Source organism: Terrapene carolina, unplaced genomic scaffold (assembly GCF_002925995.2).
Source record: "Terrapene carolina triunguis isolate 2854851 unplaced genomic scaffold, T_m_triunguis-2.0 Scaffold67, whole genome shotgun sequence".
Taxonomy (NCBI): domain Eukaryota; kingdom Metazoa; phylum Chordata; order Testudines; family Emydidae; genus Terrapene; species Terrapene triunguis.
The window spans coordinates 2,713,702-2,731,366 of NW_020664418.1; the positions used below are offsets into that span (position 1 = coordinate 2,713,702).

Consider the following 17,665-nt stretch of genomic DNA (forward strand, 5'->3'; position numbering starts at 1 on the left):
CCCCCCCCCCGCTCCTTTCTGACTGCCCCTCCAGGACCCCTGCCCCATCCAGCCACCCCTTCTCCCTGACCGCCCCCGGACCTCCTGCCCCTAACTGCCCCCCCGCCACCCCATCCAACTCCCCCTTCCTGACTTCCTCCCCACGGGACCCCTGCCCCATCCAACCACCCCTTCTCCCTGTCCCCTGACCGCCCCCAGAACCTCCACCCCTGACTGCCCCCTGCCGTTCCATTCAACCCCTCCTCACATTCCTAACAGCCCCCCAGGACCCCTGTCCCATCCACCACCACCCCCGTCCCTTGACTGCCCCCTGCCACCCCATCCAACCTCCCCTCTCCTTCCTGACTGCCCCCCAGGAACCTTGCCCCCATTCAACCCCCCTGTTCCTCGCCCTCTGACCGCCCTGACCCCTATCCACCCCCCTGCCCCCGACCACCACCACCGCAAACTCCCCTGCCCTCTATCCATTTCCCCCCTCCACCCCCTTACCACGCTCCCTGGAGCACCGGTGGCTGGCGGCGTGGCTGCACCAGGACAGGCAGCTGCGCCACCTGTCTGCAACCAGCCACGCAGCACAGAGCACCGGGTCAGGCCCCGGCTCTGCAGCTTCACTGCCCCAGAAGATCGCAGCCCGCTGCCCAGAGCATTGCACCGGCGGCGCAGTGAGCTGAGGCTGAGGGGGAACAGTAAGGAAGGGGCTGGGGGCTCGCCTCCCGGGCCAGGAGCTATGGGGCCGGACAGGAGGGTCCTGCGGGTCGGATGTGGCCCGTAGTTTGCCCACCTTTGCTTTAGGAACTCTTCCAGACTCTTTGTCTCCATTGCAGAACGATCCAAGGGGACACCTATTTCCACCCAGAGACTTTCCAACTGGATCTCTGCTTATATCCGCCTGTGCTATCAATTAAAGGAGACAATTCCGCCAGCCTGCATCAGGACTCTCTCCACTAGATCTGTAGCTACATCCGTGGCTTTTCTACGCAGAGTTGCTCTGCCTGACATCTGTAAAGCAGCCACTTGGACTTCCGAACACACATTTGTTATGCATTATGCCCTTACTCAAGGCCCTCTCACTGATACACGATTGGACAGAGCTGTATTATCTACCGCATTCCTACCAGATCCGCAGTCCCTACCTCCTTGAGTTGCACTGCTTTTCCATCACCTGGAGTGGAGCATCCACAGGGACATCTCTCGAAGAGGAGGTTACTCACCTGTGCAGTAACTGACGTTCTTCGAGATGAGTGTCCCTGTGGGTGCTCCACTACCCACCCTCCTCCTCTCTACTTCAGAGTTGGGGTAGCCTCCGTTGTAGAGAAAGAATTGAGGAGACCGGTCGTGCACGCGTACTATTAAGGCACACTCAGTGCGTGGGGCAGGCTCTGCACTTGCGCGACCAGTATGAGTACTTCTGTCAAAATTTCCGAACGAAGGCGCAGTGATGCACCAACACCTGGAGTGGAGCACCCACAGGGACGCTCATCTCGAAGAACATCAGTTACTGCACAGGTGAGTAACCTCCTCTTCTCAATAATCCCATGACTTCAGAAGCCAGGGCTTTCAGAAAACACCAAATATCATGAGACTCATGATAAAATTATGGGAGATGGCAACTCTGTGATCTACGTCACTCTTGTGTGACTGGGATATTTGCAGGAATTCTCTAATTCCACAAATACAAACAGGACTCAAGAGACAAATAAGTGTCAGAATATCTGGCTGGACCTGCTGTATTTTCTCCCCTGTGGGTTGTATCTCTCTAGTGCTGGTACTAGTGGGGCTATCCTTGAGTGGCAGATCTAACTGAATTTGTTTTTTAAGGTCCTGATATTTCCCCTGTTCAGTCAAACATTTAGCTCCTCTGCACCAGCCATTGATAGCATGGCTGAGTAAGAGCCGCAAAGTTCTCTCCAGTAAAGCTACTAATCATCATGGATTCCACCAAACAGCAACAGTGTTTCTTTCCTTCATCCAACCACACTGTCCTCACCTCATGACCTGGAGCTTCAGAGAGCAGGGTACTTACCGAGGCACTTCCACCTAGGCATGTTCTCATGTTCAGCTGTCCCCTTTGTGTGTTGCTTGTCAGATTATCTTCTCTCTCTCAACGGTGTCTCCCATGTTTCACAGACAGAACGTGCACTTGGCAGTGCATGCTGAGAACTTCAAGTCCGAAATCGTCAGCGTGAAAGAGATGAGAGACATCTGGTCCTGGATCCCAGAGCGCTTTGCACTTTGCCAGCCCCTATTGCTTTTCACCACCTTGGAGCATGGCTGCAGCCTAAACAGGTAACCTCGTCTTTCCCTGTTGTACACGTAGAAAAGAACAGCCAACCAATGCTAACTGGGTACAGAAATCCTCATCCAAAGCATGGCTCACCAAAATGTGCATCCAAAGACTATTATGGGAGTGACAGATTGCAAATGCCAGGGAAGTCTGAATCTCTCCTCCCCCATCTCAGTTACAGTTACCCCAAGGATAGCTTCCAAAATTAGAGGCTAAGGTCCTGCCTCCAATTAGGGCTGGACTCCACTACCGGGGAGATCAACGCTGCTGCAATCGATGCAGCTGGGATCGATTTAGCAGGTCTAGTGAAGACCCACTAAATCGATGGCAGACCACTCTTTGGTCATCCCCAGTACTCCAGTTGTCTGAGAAGAGTAAGGGAAGTTGACTGAAGAGCGTCTCCTGTCGCCTCAGCACCATGAAGACACTGTGGTAAGTCAGTCTAAGCTCCGTCGACTCCAGCTACATTATTCACGTAGCTAGAGTAGCATAACTTATGTCAACTTACCCCCGTAGTAAAGACAAGCCCTCAGTGTGAGTTCTAGTCATGAATTACCCCTGTTTGAGTGCTAACCTTAGGAATTGTAGTTAATTCATAGAATCATAGAAATGTCAGGCTGGAAGGGACCTCGAGATCTCATAGAGTCCAGCCCCCTGCACAGAGGCAGGACCAAGTAAACCTAGTCCAGCGCTGACAGGTGTTTGTCCAATCTGTTCTTAAAAACCTCCAATGACGGGGATTCCACACCCTGCCTTGGAGGCCTGTTCCAGAGCTTAACTATCCTTGTAGTTAGATATTTTTCCTAATATTTAATTTAAATCTCCCTTGCTTCAGATTAAGCCAATTTACTTCCTGTTCTAGCTTCAGTGGACATGGAGAACAACTGATCACTGTCCTCTTTAGAACAGCCCTTCACATATGTGAAGACTATCATCAGTCCCCCTCAATCTTTTCTTCGTAAGACTAAACATGCCCAGGTTTTTAACCTTTCCTCATGGGTCAGGTTTTCTAAGCCTATTAGTTTTGTTGCTCTCCTGTGGACTCTCTCCAATTTGTCCACATCTCTCCAAAAGTGTAGTGCCCAGAACTGGATACAGCACTCCAGCTGAGGCCTCATCCCTGCCAAGTAGAGTGTGACAATTACCTCCAATATCTTATATACAACACTCATGTTAATACAACCCAGAATAATATTAGCTGTTTTCCCAATTGTATCACATTGCTGGCTCGTATTCAGTTTGTGATCAACTATAACCCCCAGATTCTTTTTAGCAATACTATCTCCTAGCCAATCATTCCCCATTTTGTAGTTGTACATTTGATTTTTTTTCCTTCCTAAGTGTAGTATTTCTCGTTATTGAATTTCATCTTGTTGATAATACTTAGTCCTGCCTTGAGTGCAGGGGACTGGACAAGATGACCTCTCGAGGTCCCTTCCAGTTTTATTATTTCAGACCAATTATCCAGTTTCTCAAGGTTGTTTTGAATTCCAATCCTATTCTCCAACGTGCTTCCCACCCAGAGAAAGTACGCTTATTAAGTTTGCAGATGATACCAAACTGGGAGGGATTGCAGCTGCTTTGGAGGACAGGGTCATAATTCAAAATGATCTGGACAAATTGGAGAAATGGTCTGAGGTAAACAGGATGAAGTTTAACAAAGACAAATGCAAAGTGCTCCATTAGGAAGGAAAAATCAGTTTCACACATACAGAATGGGAAGAGACTGTCTAGAAAGGAGTATGGCAGAAAGGGATCTAGGGGTTATAGTGGACCACAAGCTAAATATGAGTCAACAGTGTGATGCTGTTGCAAAAAAAGCAAACATGATTCTGGGATGTATTAACAGGTGTGTTGTGAGCAAGACACGAGAAGTCATTCTTCCGCTGGTTAGACCTCAACTGGAGTATTGTGTCCAGTTCTGGGCACTGCATTTCAAGAAAGATGTGGAGAAATTGGAGAGGGTCCAGAGAAGAGCAACAAGAATGATTAAAGGTCTTGAGAACATGACCTATGAAGGAAGGCTGAAAGAATTGGGTTTGTTTAGTTTGGAAAAGAGAAGACTGAGAGGGTACATGATAGCAGTTTTCAGGTATCTAAAAGGGTGTCATAAGGAGGAGGGAGAACAAGAAGCAGTGGGCTTAAACTGCAGCAAGGGAGGTCTAGGTTGGACATTAGGAAAAAGTTCCTAACTGTCAGGGTGGTTAAACACTGGAATAAATTGCCTAGGGAGGTTGTGGAATCTCCATCTCTGGAGATATTTAAGAGTAGGTTAGATAAATGTCTATCAGGGATGGTCTAGGCAGTATTTGGTCCTGCCATGAGGGCAGGGGACTGGACTCGATGACCCCTCGAGGTCCCTTCCAGTCCTAGAATCTATGAATCAGAGGTGGATTAAGATTTATTGGGGACCCGGGGGGGGGGGGCAGGGACACAGGCCAGGGTTTGCTCTCGGGCACCCTGACACCCCATTCAGGGCAGGTAGAAGGTCCGGGGCTCCCCACAACAGCCCAGGCTCCCTGGGCAGCTCTTACCACAGCCCAGCTTCGTCTTCCAGCCTGGCCAGGGAACGCGGCCTCAAGGGGGAAGAGGAGGAGCAAGGGGCAGGACCATAGTTCTAGTGCCGGTGGGGACCCCCCCACACACACTTCTACACAGGTTACGGTGCTCCTGCAGGTGCCCCCAAATTGGCCGTGGCCCCTGGGCACAGGCTCCATGGGCATCATGAGTTAATCTGCCACTTTCCCACCTCTCTCAGCTTAGTGTCATCTGCAAATTGTATAAGCCCTACTCTCAACTCATTATCCATGTCCCTAATGAAAATATTTAAATTATGCTAAGCGTGAAAATTTAACTGTTGTAACTGGCTGGGTTGATGATAACCAGTCACTCACAAAGTTCTTACAGTGCTGAAGCTCCCCACCGGGCACAGCTATGCTCCCGGTGGGCCAGCCCCATTCCCGGCAGGGAGTAGAGAGCCTCAGAGGGGCACCTGGAGTCTGGTAGGGAGCCAAGAGCCCAGGTAGCAACCCAGCTGAAAGTGGGGAGCCAGGAGCCTGAGCAGCAGCCCAGCTTGGAGCTGAGACCAGGAAGCAGCCCAGCCGGGGAGCCGGGAGCCAGCTTTCTTGTCAATTGCATGACAAGAATGACAGCCAATAGATGTAAGTAACGCACGTCACCCTAACTACACCAGCATAAGCCCTATTCCTCTCGTGGAAGTGGAGTTATGTCGGTGTAGTATGGCACATCAGCAGGAGCAAGGCTGTAGTGTGTACACTAACGTAATTAGTCGGGATAAGCGGCCTTATGTCGACCTAACACTGTCGTGTAGATCAGGCCCAAGACTTGTCTTAACCCAGGAGATGAGCCCCAACCTGCCAGTCCCTTCGGAGCAATGCACACTGGGGCTCTGAAAGCTTCGTGTTTCACATGATAACAATAAGCAGAGGTTCCTTACTCTACTCTTGGGAAGAAGAAGGGAAAGGATAAGCTGCAAAAGGAAAGAGGGACTTAAAAATATGCAGGATGGGACTGGCAGGAAGAGTGTAACAACAGGAGTTTAGTTTGGGGGAGAGCTGTCATGGATTTTAAAAATCCAGGTATGTGGTTTAAAAAAAAAAAATTCCTGAAAATAAAAATAGCCTAGCAAAACCCACTTTCCCCAGTTGTCTCCTGTGAAGTTGCTTTTATCCCTGAAATGTGTTAAAATGGTACAGCCTAAAAATTAAAGTCAAAATATGTCAGTCTTGCTCTGTTCCCAAGACAAGTGAATTTGTTATAGCAATAACTTGGCATCAGATGAAAGGCATTATCCTTGATCTGATCCTGTGGTCACAGAAATGACAAATAAATGGGATGGGAGGTGAAGCTACCAAGAGTGAATTACCAAGAGAAAGAAACAGATAAGTGGGTTCCTTCGTCTTCTGCCCCAGCACAGAGTGCCTGTGAGAGTGACACACAACAGTGAGAGGAATGAGCCTCAGCATTTGCCTGTAGAGGCAGAAAGCTCTTCATGCACCATGACACCAACACAGACGGCCTGATTCTCTGCTGTCTGGTACCTTGCATAGTCATTTACCCCTGTGCAAAGTGATTGTAAAATGATGCTGTTCCAATTCGGTAGTGTCTTCCCCCTGTTGGAGAATAACAGAATTTATGGAAGAATTTCTGCTTCCACACCCCCCGCTCTGCTCAGGTGTCTCTGCAAGGTGCAAGGCAATGGAGAATCAGGCCCCTAGTCTTTTTCAGAGCTTGCTGCTATCCTCTGACTTATATTGTTGGAGACGCTGGCAATGGTACAGTCAGCCCCGAGCAATCATTGTACCTCATGCCAGCAAACAAATCTTAGGCTGGAGAGGTAGTTCGGGCACTGCAGATCACATACAACAGTTAATGTAAGCAGTGTGATGTTTGCTTAAGGAGCCATCTCTTCACATACCAGGTTCTATTCTCACAGCGAAGGACATGAACCAACTCTTCTCGTGATCAAGACAACAGCCAAAGAGGTAAGCAGGGTAAAAGGTAACTGAGGAAATGGTGATGCCACATACCACCTGGTTGCCTAAAACCCATCCTATCCTACACAGTTTATTATACAAGGAAGAAGGAGATGGTGTAGAAATTCATTTCTTATGGCCACATGCTTTTGACTTAGGTACTCCCTGTGGTGTTCACTAGCCATGGGGGACCTCCAGTAAACTTTATACCAGATTAAATACTTTAACCTGGGTCCAGGTCTGGCATCCCCTTTGTTGTAGTCCATATCTGATGGTGGCAATGGTACCAGATTGCAGTAACTTCCATGAGACCCCTGACATCCATTTTATTATGTACGTGCCCTGTTAGGATGAGGACTGAAGTGAGAGCCTGTGGGATTGTGCTGAACTGGACTTTTGTGATCCAGAGAAGGCATTTTCCTTTTGCTCAAGGATAACCTGGTACAGTAGCAGTGCTCAAAAGGGAAAGCAGTACTGGGTTTCCTATTACACCAAAAAAAAAAAAAATTAAATTAGAGTGCTGATCTTATGGTTGTGATAAAACCAAATGCACAATAGCAGTGAAATTTCATGGAGCTCTGAGATGAGCCACTGCACATGAGTAGAGGTCCTCTGGTGACAGAGAGTGAGGGCCTGCTGCTAAATACTGTGTGGCTTTTAAAATTCCATTACAATATTCAGCTGCTGCTGCAGCCTGTGGATTTCTCTCTCTGGTTTTATCCTTGCTGGATGGCTACACCAAACTCCTGCAGCAGTGGAGGCCTCATTGTGCTTTGTTGCTCACATGTAGTGCCATTGCAGTCTGCAGGGGTCAGTTTCATTGGGTTTGCATGCAAGTAAATTAAAGCAGAATTTGTCCCATTGTTTCTAATCCTCAGGCCACAGTGAATAGGTAAGTGGCTGGTGTGGTGCCCATGTTATCCAGAGGAAGGGGAAAGAGTGCATCTGCCATCATAAATTTAATTTGCCTCTTGGCCTATAGAGTGCTATTAACTCTAGCTGTGCAGGTGCTGCTGGCCTCTGCATGAAGAGAGCAAATAGTGATCTGTTATGTGACCCCTTAGAAAATAAGGAAGAAAGGGGAGAAATGTGAATAGTCTAAAAGGACACTGTCTATTTTCTGTTTTGTACTTTCCATGTTTATAATTGCATCTTAGAAGCTAGAAAAAATAATTTACTAATTTCCCCACTTCCCTTCAGATATTGTGTTGGTTTTTTTCTTGCTTCTAATGGAGCAAATTCCTGTATTGGGCCACCTTTTTGTTACCTTCTATGTAAGCTTCATTAGCCTTTTCTATGCTAGCAAAGCAACTCATTGCTAATGGGTGTCAGCAGTCGGAGAAGTTCTACTGGTGCTGACATAGGCACAGGAACTAGGGGTGTGGGGGGTGCTGCAGGGTCCCGGTCGCTGGCCCTGTGCCTGGGACTCTGCGCCAGGACCCCGCGCCTGGGGCCCTGTGCCTGCGACTCCGCTCCCAGGGTCCTGACTGCTGGCCCCAGCCTTTGCTCCCTTACCCCTGTCCGGGTCTCCCGCTCCTGGAAACACGGTACTGCTCCCGGCCCCAGCTTGGGGTGTGTGGACAGGGGTAAGGGGGCTGGCTTTCAGCACCCCCACTATTAAAAGGGTCCCAGCGCCACTGGGTGCTGAAGGAGATTTAACTGCATGCCTAACCTAGCACGAGTTGTGCTGAATGTGTGAAACCAGGCTGTCTGACAGAGTCTAGAGTGGTGTATGTCCTGGGCTATCCTAGCAGTTAAACCTGGCTCAGCACCAATTCATCTGCACTTGCTACTGTGGACGAGATTGTTGAAGGCAGCAGACATGCTTGTAGTTCTCTGGAATTATTGCCTGTTCGCAGCTGCTGCACAGCCAAGTCTCGTGCTCTGATACGAGTGTTGATGCTTTTGGTACCAAAACAAGGAAGTCACTATTTGGCTTACACAATTTTATTTCCGTGCGACTAGGTCTGTCTATTATGCTTCTTCCTGTGGTACTTACATGCCCCCCTTCCCCCGCCATCGCTATAATATCTGAGCACCTCACAACACCCCTTTGGTGCTAGGCAGGGCTATTATCTCCATTGTACAGATGGGGAACTGGGGCACAGAGAGGCTAAGTGACTCACCCATGGTCACACAGGAAGTCTGTGGCAGAGCAGGGAATTGACCCTTGTTCTCCAGAGTCCAAGGCTAGCAGCCTATCCACTGGATCATCCTTCCTCTCAGAACTGGTGGATGTAAAATAATTTTTAAAATTTAGAATCTGCAGGCCATTCCCCAGCTGATCAGAATCTAGATCTAGCTTTAGGTCTAAATTACTTGTGTCCTCTTAATCCACTGATCTTGAGACTTTCAACATTAAACTACATTAGACCTTTAGTTGTGGGCTCCAAAACCTTTTGGTATCAGTGAATTTAAAATACCCTGTTTCTTATTAGTAGTAACTGGTGAAAAGCCTCCTGACCTTGCCCTTTGCTCTAGGTCTGTGGCGCTTATTTGTCAACTGACTGGAGCGAGCGCAGGCGAGGAGGGAATAAACTGAGTTTCTTTGGGACTGGAGAATGCTTTGTATTCAGGGTAAGTAGTAATCGCAGCTCTGCCTCAATACTGAATGGAGATGACTGGATTTTAATAGCTAATCAGTAACACCCCTTTTCCACTTAGAGTGGAATATATGGGTTGACAAGCTTGTGATCCAGCCCATGCCCTTCTGGCCTTAAAGTCTATGGAATCCCTTATGAAAGGATGTGGTAGGAGATTTCCTATTCAACTTTATGGGGAGGGCCTTTTTCCTGAGTACAGAATGATTCTCACAAGACCTAGGCGTGGATGCATGCCATGTGTAGTAAGGTAATTCAGAAACCACCACTTATTACCAAGTCTTATTCTCAATCCTTTACATGGCAGAGGTCTTTCTGGCACCATTCCTGTCCATTATGCCAAAGGGTTAGTCTGAATCACTCACCAGTGATACTGGCAGTGTCTGAGCAGCTCCAGGGCTGCTTTGTATTCAGAACCCTTAGTGGAATGGAAGCTCACCAACTGATTCCTGGCTGTCTTCTCTTCTCTTCTCACCTAGCTGCAGCCAGAAGTGGAACGCTATGAGTGGGTGATAATCAAGCACCCCGAACTGGCCATGACTACTTCTGAGCGAGGAGCTAAGTCCACGCAGGTTTCCACTGTCCTGTCCTCCAGCAGTAACCCCTCGGACTCCTCGGATCGTCTCTCCCCCTTCCTAGCTGCTCGTCACTTCAACTTGCCTTCCAAAACTGCTTCCATGTTCATGGCTGGCAGCAACGAGTGCATCATCATAGGTAAGTCTGTCCAGGATCCATGCAATTATCCTGTCAGCTCTTCCTGCCTATCACAGCAAAAAATCAGTCAAGCTGTTTGTAGCATTTATGCCATTCCTACTGTAGCTAGAGTGAGAAAAGTGACTATGAAAACATCCTGCTCTGCCAAATTTTGTATCAAAACTTGGATATCACACTTCTAAAGAGAAAACATTGTAAGAACTAGATGCTGCAGGCACAGCTCCACCTATGTTCTGCTGCACACGTGATTGCAAATAATTCTGGAATAAGGACTTAGCTGGCAAAGAAGTGGTGTTGAAGCACAAGGTGAACTAGAATACAGCAGCTTGCTCTGCTGCAACTATAGTGGGTCTACAGTGCTGCTGACTGTGGCAAAAGCCTATTGGCTAATAAAGTAGTCAGTTATGATTGGAAATGCAGACAACAGTTATGTACTGAGACGTTTTCCCCAAAATAGTTTTTCTGACAGCTGCAGTTTTAAAGCGCATCTACTAAAGTCTGATAACAGGGTTGGAAGAGACCTGCTTTTGAGAGCATCTAGTCCGATGGTTACCACATCAAGACTTCAGCTGTAACATCTAGTGCCTACTGATTCCTATTTAGTAATGTGCACTGTAGTCCACAGTGGGTTGGCCTGCTCCAGACCCAACCAACTCACAACACGAGCTCAGTTGAAAGCTAGAGAGCACATGAGAAATCGGAGACCAGTGATGGTGTATCGTGGCTCATCACAAAGCTCTGTTATTAAGGGAGGCAGTACTAGTCACATCCATCTTAGTGCATCAGAGCTGTATGTGGGAATTGCTGCCTAGTCCAGTCTCTGACACAGAACAGGATTTCCACTGCACTGACCCCTCCAGTATGTTGTGCCTTATCTAACTGCCTTTCTTGTGTAACTGCTCTTCAAACAATACCCTTCATTTTGTTTTTGCTGGGAGTCTTTGTCATCTCCCTCCCAACAAGTATGTCTTTCATTGATCTAAATTAATTTAACTGAATTTCTTGTCCCTCTAAGATCTGTGCAATATTCTGTCAGTCTGGTCTATCGCAGATCTGATCAACATGCAGTACACTTTGGAATATCTTTTACAATGATCTAGAAGATTGTACCAGTCCTTTTTAGTACCCTGCTTTGTCTCTCTCCCCAGTTTGATATTGCTCATTAAGTTGTCTGAGGGTTTCTATCTTGATTTGTCACTTGTTCTATTTAGCGTATATACTCGTTCATTAGCCCGTTCGTTTATAAGCCGACCCCCCAAGATGGATAGGTAAAAATAGCAAAAACCGTATGACCCTTTCATAAGCCGACCCTGTATTTCAGGGGTTGGCAAACTTTGGCTCCCGGCCTGTCAGGGTAAGCCACTAGCAGGCCTGGATGTTTTGTTTACCTGGAGCGTTCACAGGCACGGAGCCCCTCAGCTCCCAGTGGCCGCAGTTTGCCGTTCCCAGCCAATGGGAGCTGCGGGAAGTGGCACCATTTTCTACATTTGCAGAGCACACAGACAAATTCCAGTTCTAGTGACAGTGTACCCATTTTGTCAACATTCAACAACCCAATTATTGAGATCTTTCTCCGGCTCAGGAAATGAAGCACACCTCGTTGGACATTTTTTCTTGCTTCTTGGCATGTCTTTTAGTGTTGTTTTATTTTTTTGCCATTCTCTTACTTGCTTCTTGTTGATATAGAATTCACAAGCAGCGCCACAATTATTGTTTGTCTCTGAATATTCAACAACTTTGTTTGAACGCTGTGTGATAAGCAGACCTTTTTCTTTTGATTTCACCGTTGTTCATTTTAAATACTAGTATGAAAATAGATTATTATTATTGTACTTATAGATTTTGTAGGACTTTATATAGGAATGTCACCTGCTTTATCACTGTCAAATTATTATTATTCTTTGTTTATTTCAAAGCAGCCCTGTAGATTGGCATGTCTGTGGGGATAAAAGGCTATTTCAATTTTATTAGAGATTCCATCGATTCTGCACATTATATTTTCATATTGGCTCGAGACTTATGAGGTCCATTGGTAGAAATGCATGAAGAGATCAAATTACACAGTAGCGGACTGACACCAGTGCTATAGTACTATCGTTCATTGTATTTTTCTGATTGGCTTGTAAGACATAACATTTTGTGAAATGCATGGGTCAGATGTCATGCAGATCTGCAGCACTGCTCTTTTAGTATTCCTTTCAAGCCAATCTAGTCCACTAAACAAAGCCTTTGCAACTTTAAAGGCTGCAGTATTGACATCAATAAATGGGTCAGCAAACTTTGGCTCCCGGCCTATCAGGGTAAGCCACTGGCGGGTCGGGATGTTTTGTTTACCTGGAGCGTCTGCAGGCATGGAGCCCCTCAGCTCCCTGTGGTCGCGGTTCACTGTTCCCAGCCAATGGGAGCTGCGGGAAGGCAAGCAGGTGTGGAGCCAGTCTGCCTGGGTTATCTTCCATGAATTTGCCAAAATGGTCACTTGCAGTTCTGCTAGCTTCATTAGAATCCATGCATAGAAACGGGTGTCCTTTGTGCTAAAAGAGAGCAGCTGAACATTGTGGTGGGTCTTCCTATATTCCAGCTGGCCCTGGAGATAAAGGCCATCAAACCCCTTCTCTGTGTAGCTGTAAGTTTCACATCCCAAGAAATGCAAAAGCAACGTAACATTTGTGTTCTTCCTCTCTCTGTAGGAGGTGGTGATGGGCAGGCCCTCTACCTTGATGCAGACCTGAACCATGGGAGATCCAGCCACTGCAATACTTTCAATAATCAGCCACTGTGCTCTGAAAACTTCCAGATCTCTGCCATGGAGGTGTGGGGCTTCAAGGACACTATGAATGTCTGAGGCTATAACCATCATCAAAACAATGAGCCTGTCAGACATCTCAAAATTCTCAAGACAAATACTAATGCAAAAGCCAAGCTAGCACAAAAATTCCACTAGGCTCCTTCTAGCTTAGCTATTAAGGAGCACACTTAATGCAGGGCTTAGTTGTTTACTGTTGCTCCTTATATGCAACATGTAAAGGATTAAGTGGTGCATCTGGTTAATTCCTTTTACCTTTGGCAAACTGGGTTCAAACCCTGATTTAGGTAACAAGTGGAAATGTGGATATCTCATTCTAGTCCTGAGTGGACGTGTATCCATATGCAATCAGTCTCTGAGGCCAGGACTGGAACAGCAGCGTTCTGCTCATCAGGATGCAGGTATAGTGGCAGAGCTGTGTGTGGCTTGTACAGTGCCTGGCTCGTGCCAATGACATCAGTTTGCCACTTGCAGGAGCAGAATATTGGTTTATAAAATATTTGACACAGAATATTGGTTTATGAAATCAATGGCTTTCTATAAGTGGACTTTGCATATGGGTCCATCCATCAGGTAGATCCATGTATCCATTTTCAGCACCCTTTCCTGAGCAAGTCAGCAAAGCTTCTGAAAGGAACAAAGACTAATAGTTGTCTTTCCCCACATCTGAAAGCTTGTGTTCTTCATCTGCTTGCAGAGTCTGCCCCTCTGTAGGAAGCATCCAGTCTGGGAAAGCACTTCCTCAAAGGGCTGATTTTCTGTTTACATTTCTATTACATATCAGAATCGTGACTTCCAATTGTAATATTATGATTCACGGCTCAGGCAGCTAAAAGCCAACAGGCTATTTGCAGGGCACAAACTCTTCCCCTTCTTCATGGTTCCTGGAAGCTGACATGAGACTTTGCACCAGGAGTGATAACTGGCTAGGCAGGAAATTAGCAACTGGATGTAGAAACTCAATGCCTTCTCCAAAGAGAAGCGGATAAGGGTGGGTGAGTACCTACAGAGACAGAAAATGATCACATCTATCAATTCTGTCTTGTGTCTGGGAATGTACTAGTTCCCCAGACAGGCTCTAGGGGGTGCTGTTTCTATAGCATCTGAATCTGCCTATTGACTGGAGAGACTAGTGCTCTCTCGCAGCCATGATTTGCCAGTAATGCCTTGTGGTGCAAGTTGGACAGGTGACACAGTCCTGTCTTCTTGCTTGAGAGTTCTGGCAGCACTTCTCCACAGACACGCTTGGTGACTGGAAGTGATTTCCCATTGCCTGACACCTGAAGTTAGCAGTCCAGCTTTGAGACTTGTCCTTTCCTGGCTGTCTGTGCATCTCAACAGAGGATCAATGTGAGCACATGTTAGAGAGATTCCTCTGAGTACTTCAGCAGAGTGATCACTAGTGAGGGGGAGTTCTACAGCCAGATGGAGGGAAAAGAGAGCACTGTTTCCTCACCAGGTATATAGTGACATCAGTTGCATTAAAATAGAGAATCTTGATTATTTCCTTTTTAAAGGTGCATTTCTTTTATAAAGGAAGATCTAAATATGCAGTGAAATCAGTGGCCCAACTCTTAACTAGGCTGGGCAAGATCTCCTCAGAATCCACTGTCTCAGATGAGGCCACATCTAAAGGGACTGTCAGACAGTTGTGTGACTTTGGCAGGGTACTGCCTCTCAAGAACCCACTGGCAAAGCTTAGCCTGGAAGATGAACAGCTACTTGTGATACCATTGTCGGAAGCCCTTCCATAAGAACCCAGGTCAGTAACAGATCATGGATGCACCCTTTTAAAATGATAGATGTACATCAAACTGTCTGTTTGTAATCAGAATCTTTAGCTTGTTGGTGAAGAGCAGCATCACTTACTCCTGCAAGAGCTGGTAACACCACAAGCACTCATGATGGAACAAGGAAGCATTGTCCTTGCCCTGTGCATCTTTGCAGTGCGTTGAATGTGTTTGGAGAGGGCAGCTGTCATGTGGCTAATCCAGCATCCTGGGCTCTGACCTTGCTGAGTAATGGCTGCAGAAGCAGACTCTTCTATTCTGTGTGAAAAATATACATTTGTCAGTGTTAAATCTGAACAAATATTCTGTTAGAATCTTAAGCAGCTTTGGTTCCAGCTTGTTTTGCTGCTCACCTTGAAAAGGCCTCCCTGTGCCTGTGAGTATAGCTGCAATTGACTGACAGCCCATACCGTCTGACATGCTGTGGACTTTGCAATACTCTGTTCTGCGCATGGCAGAAGCACATGGGAGGTGAGTGAATGAAGTTTGCACCTGCTTAAAGAGTCAGTTTCCAGATTTGAATTGACTGAACTAAGCCACTTTTATCTTCCAAGTGATAGCGTGCACTAGCCGTGGGGCACGTGTCCACCCCCACAGTTGCACCGTTGGAGTTCTTAAATGTCAGTATTAGCAACTGGCTCAGCTAGTAAAAAATAGTTCATTTCAGTGCCCCCTTAAGATCAGTCAGCAGGAGTTTCCATCCCAGATGGCTTATAACAAAACTGGTCTGAGGAGCTAATTGCCCGTTCCAGGCAGGGTTCTGGAAGGTTTCCTACGCCAGGATGGAATATTGACATTTTTACCAAAGTAACTAGGCTGCAAAGGGAGCCTAAGCAAGCTGAGAGGGTTACGTGTGGCAGCTCTGGTTCCACTGTAGCCTGGCTGTTCCTATTTGTATATTGCTGAGAGTGATAGTTAAGTTTGCTGATGCACCCATGGCAATGCTGCTGAGCACAGGCCCTGGAGAACAAGCTCAGGTCCATGATCTGTAGACAATTACTTCATTAACTGCTCTGGTGTGGATGGATCATCTCCCAGTAGCTGGCATTGTAAAATCTCTACAGTGCCTTTAACTTTCCATACAGAGCTCTCATGCCTGTTTCTCAAAGCAAATCCTTTCCAGACTGAAAGAAACTAGTGGTAATTCCTATCCATATGTCTATTAATTGAGCTTGTAACAGATTATATCATCCACCCGCACCAATGGTTGTTGGCTGAAAAGAACCTTGCGTGATTGTACCTTGCTTTCTACAAGAACTGGCAGGTGTCCATCTATCTGTAGGATATTGAAAAGCAAATGTCATATCACTTTTGATGCTTAATGGCATCTTATCAACTTCCTTGGGTAAAGGATTCATTCAGAAAATGCATTTGGTACTTTGGTGGGGGGGGGTCTCTTAAATATGTTCTCCCCTCTGCCTCATTCTTCCAGCTTGTGTACAGGATGTTCTTAGCAGTAGCTTTCATGTAATTAAGATATCACCTGTCCCTTGAGCTCTGGGTTGGCAAGAGTGGGAAACTTTCACATTAAAGCAAATCCCTTCATTTAAGTCTGTCTGCAAAACACATCCAGAGACATTCTGGTTTTCTTGCCTTCCTCCACCTCTCCCACATGCTAGACTTGAGCCCTGCCCTACTCCTCAAATAGCATCTACAGAATCCTCCCTCCAGACTGCTAGGGTGGAAACGTAACCCCACAAAACTGCTTGAATAGAAGATGACAGCAAACTCGGCTTTAGAATACTAGGCTGGTTTTTCAAAGAACCCTCAGGGAGGTAGGCACCCAAGTCCTACTGAAAGTCGCTGGCATTTGGGCATCTGCCTCTTAGCAGCAAAGAAAAGCCCAGTTTTGACCTTTGCCAGGATTGCATTGTGTAGAAGTAGCAGATGCCCCTAATCCTTCCAACATGGAGGGCCCACAAAGAAGCCCTGAGGGTATTTCTACACTGCAGCTGGGAGGTGATTTCCAGCACATGTAGACAGACTTGGGGTAGCTCAGCTCAATCTAGTGCACTGATGATAACAGTGTGGATGTTGTGACATAGGCAGCAGGTCAGGGTAGCTACCCATGTTCAGACCTGCGGGCTCGGGTAGGCTTGGACTTGAGTGGCTAGCCTGAGCCACCACCTCTCCCACCGTGTTCACGCTGCTATTTTTAGCACACGCGCTTGAGCTGAGCAAGCGCAAATGTCTGCCTGGGCTGGGGATCACACTTCACAGCTGCAGTGTATACACACCCTAAGTATCCTATGCACATGGCCTGTTACCCTATTTCTGCAGGTGACCATAGCAGAGTCTTCACTTCCTTCTTAAAGGAGCTCACCACATGGGTAATGGGAGTCTGTGGTGAGTAGCTTCTCATGAGGCAGTCTGTGTTTAGGCATAGGCCTTGCAGTTTGAGGGAAGGGGAGGATACTCTTATGACTTGGAACAAACACTACCTCACCAGGGTAATTTGGGGGTTCCACTGCATGAACCCCACTACTGGAAGCAATGGCTGAAGCTGTGCTAGAAGTAACTTCTCCCCTTGCCCAGATGGGTGGGGTAACTAGTGACCCCTCTACTGACTGCCATCTGTGTTCATATCACTCTTAGGAGGAATCTATTGCAGCAGCAGTTTGTTTTACCAGGATGTGGTGCTAAAAGGTCTCATTAGGGTGAGTACTTGAGAAATAAAATCCCAGAAGACCAATTTAGTGTACGCTAGAGTTACCATATTTTAATTTAAAAAAAAGGAGGAGACTCCATGGGGCCCTGGCCCCGCCCCTTCCCCAAAGTCCCCGCCCCAACTCTGCCCCCTCCCCTGAACGCTCTGCCCCCTGCTCCTCCCCTTCCCCTGCTTCCCACGAAGATTTGAAACAGGGAGGCAGCAGGTAAGCTGGGGCTGGGGCAGGGCGGCCCAGTCCGGCCCCCCCGGCCGAGTGGCTCCCTCCGGCGGGCGGCCCAGGCCAAGAGGCTCTGGCCCCGGTGTCTCCGGC

The 17,665-nt window shown here is 47.3% G+C and overlaps 1 protein-coding gene across 3 annotated transcripts in view; it reads left to right on the forward strand.

Annotated features, from left to right (window-relative positions):
* Nucleotides 1-17,464, forward strand: part of TBC1D24 (TBC1 domain family member 24) — a 71,220-nt gene extending 53,756 nt beyond the window's left edge. For 2 of the 3 annotated variants that reach the window (XM_024200501.3, XM_024200502.3), the window contains 5 exons: nucleotides 2,128-2,286; nucleotides 6,726-6,789; nucleotides 9,262-9,357; nucleotides 9,860-10,094; nucleotides 12,782-17,464. In XM_024200501.3, coding sequence (XP_024056269.1) covers nucleotides 2,128-2,286; nucleotides 6,726-6,789; nucleotides 9,262-9,357; nucleotides 9,860-10,094; nucleotides 12,782-12,936 — 709 coding nt within the window. In that variant the 3' untranslated portion in view covers nucleotides 12,937-17,464. The remainder of the gene's footprint in view (nucleotides 1-2,127; nucleotides 2,287-6,725; nucleotides 6,790-9,261; nucleotides 9,358-9,859; nucleotides 10,095-12,781) is intronic. The other variant, XR_003369630.2, reaches the window with a different exon arrangement.
* Nucleotides 17,465-17,665: the final 201 nt, after the last annotated feature.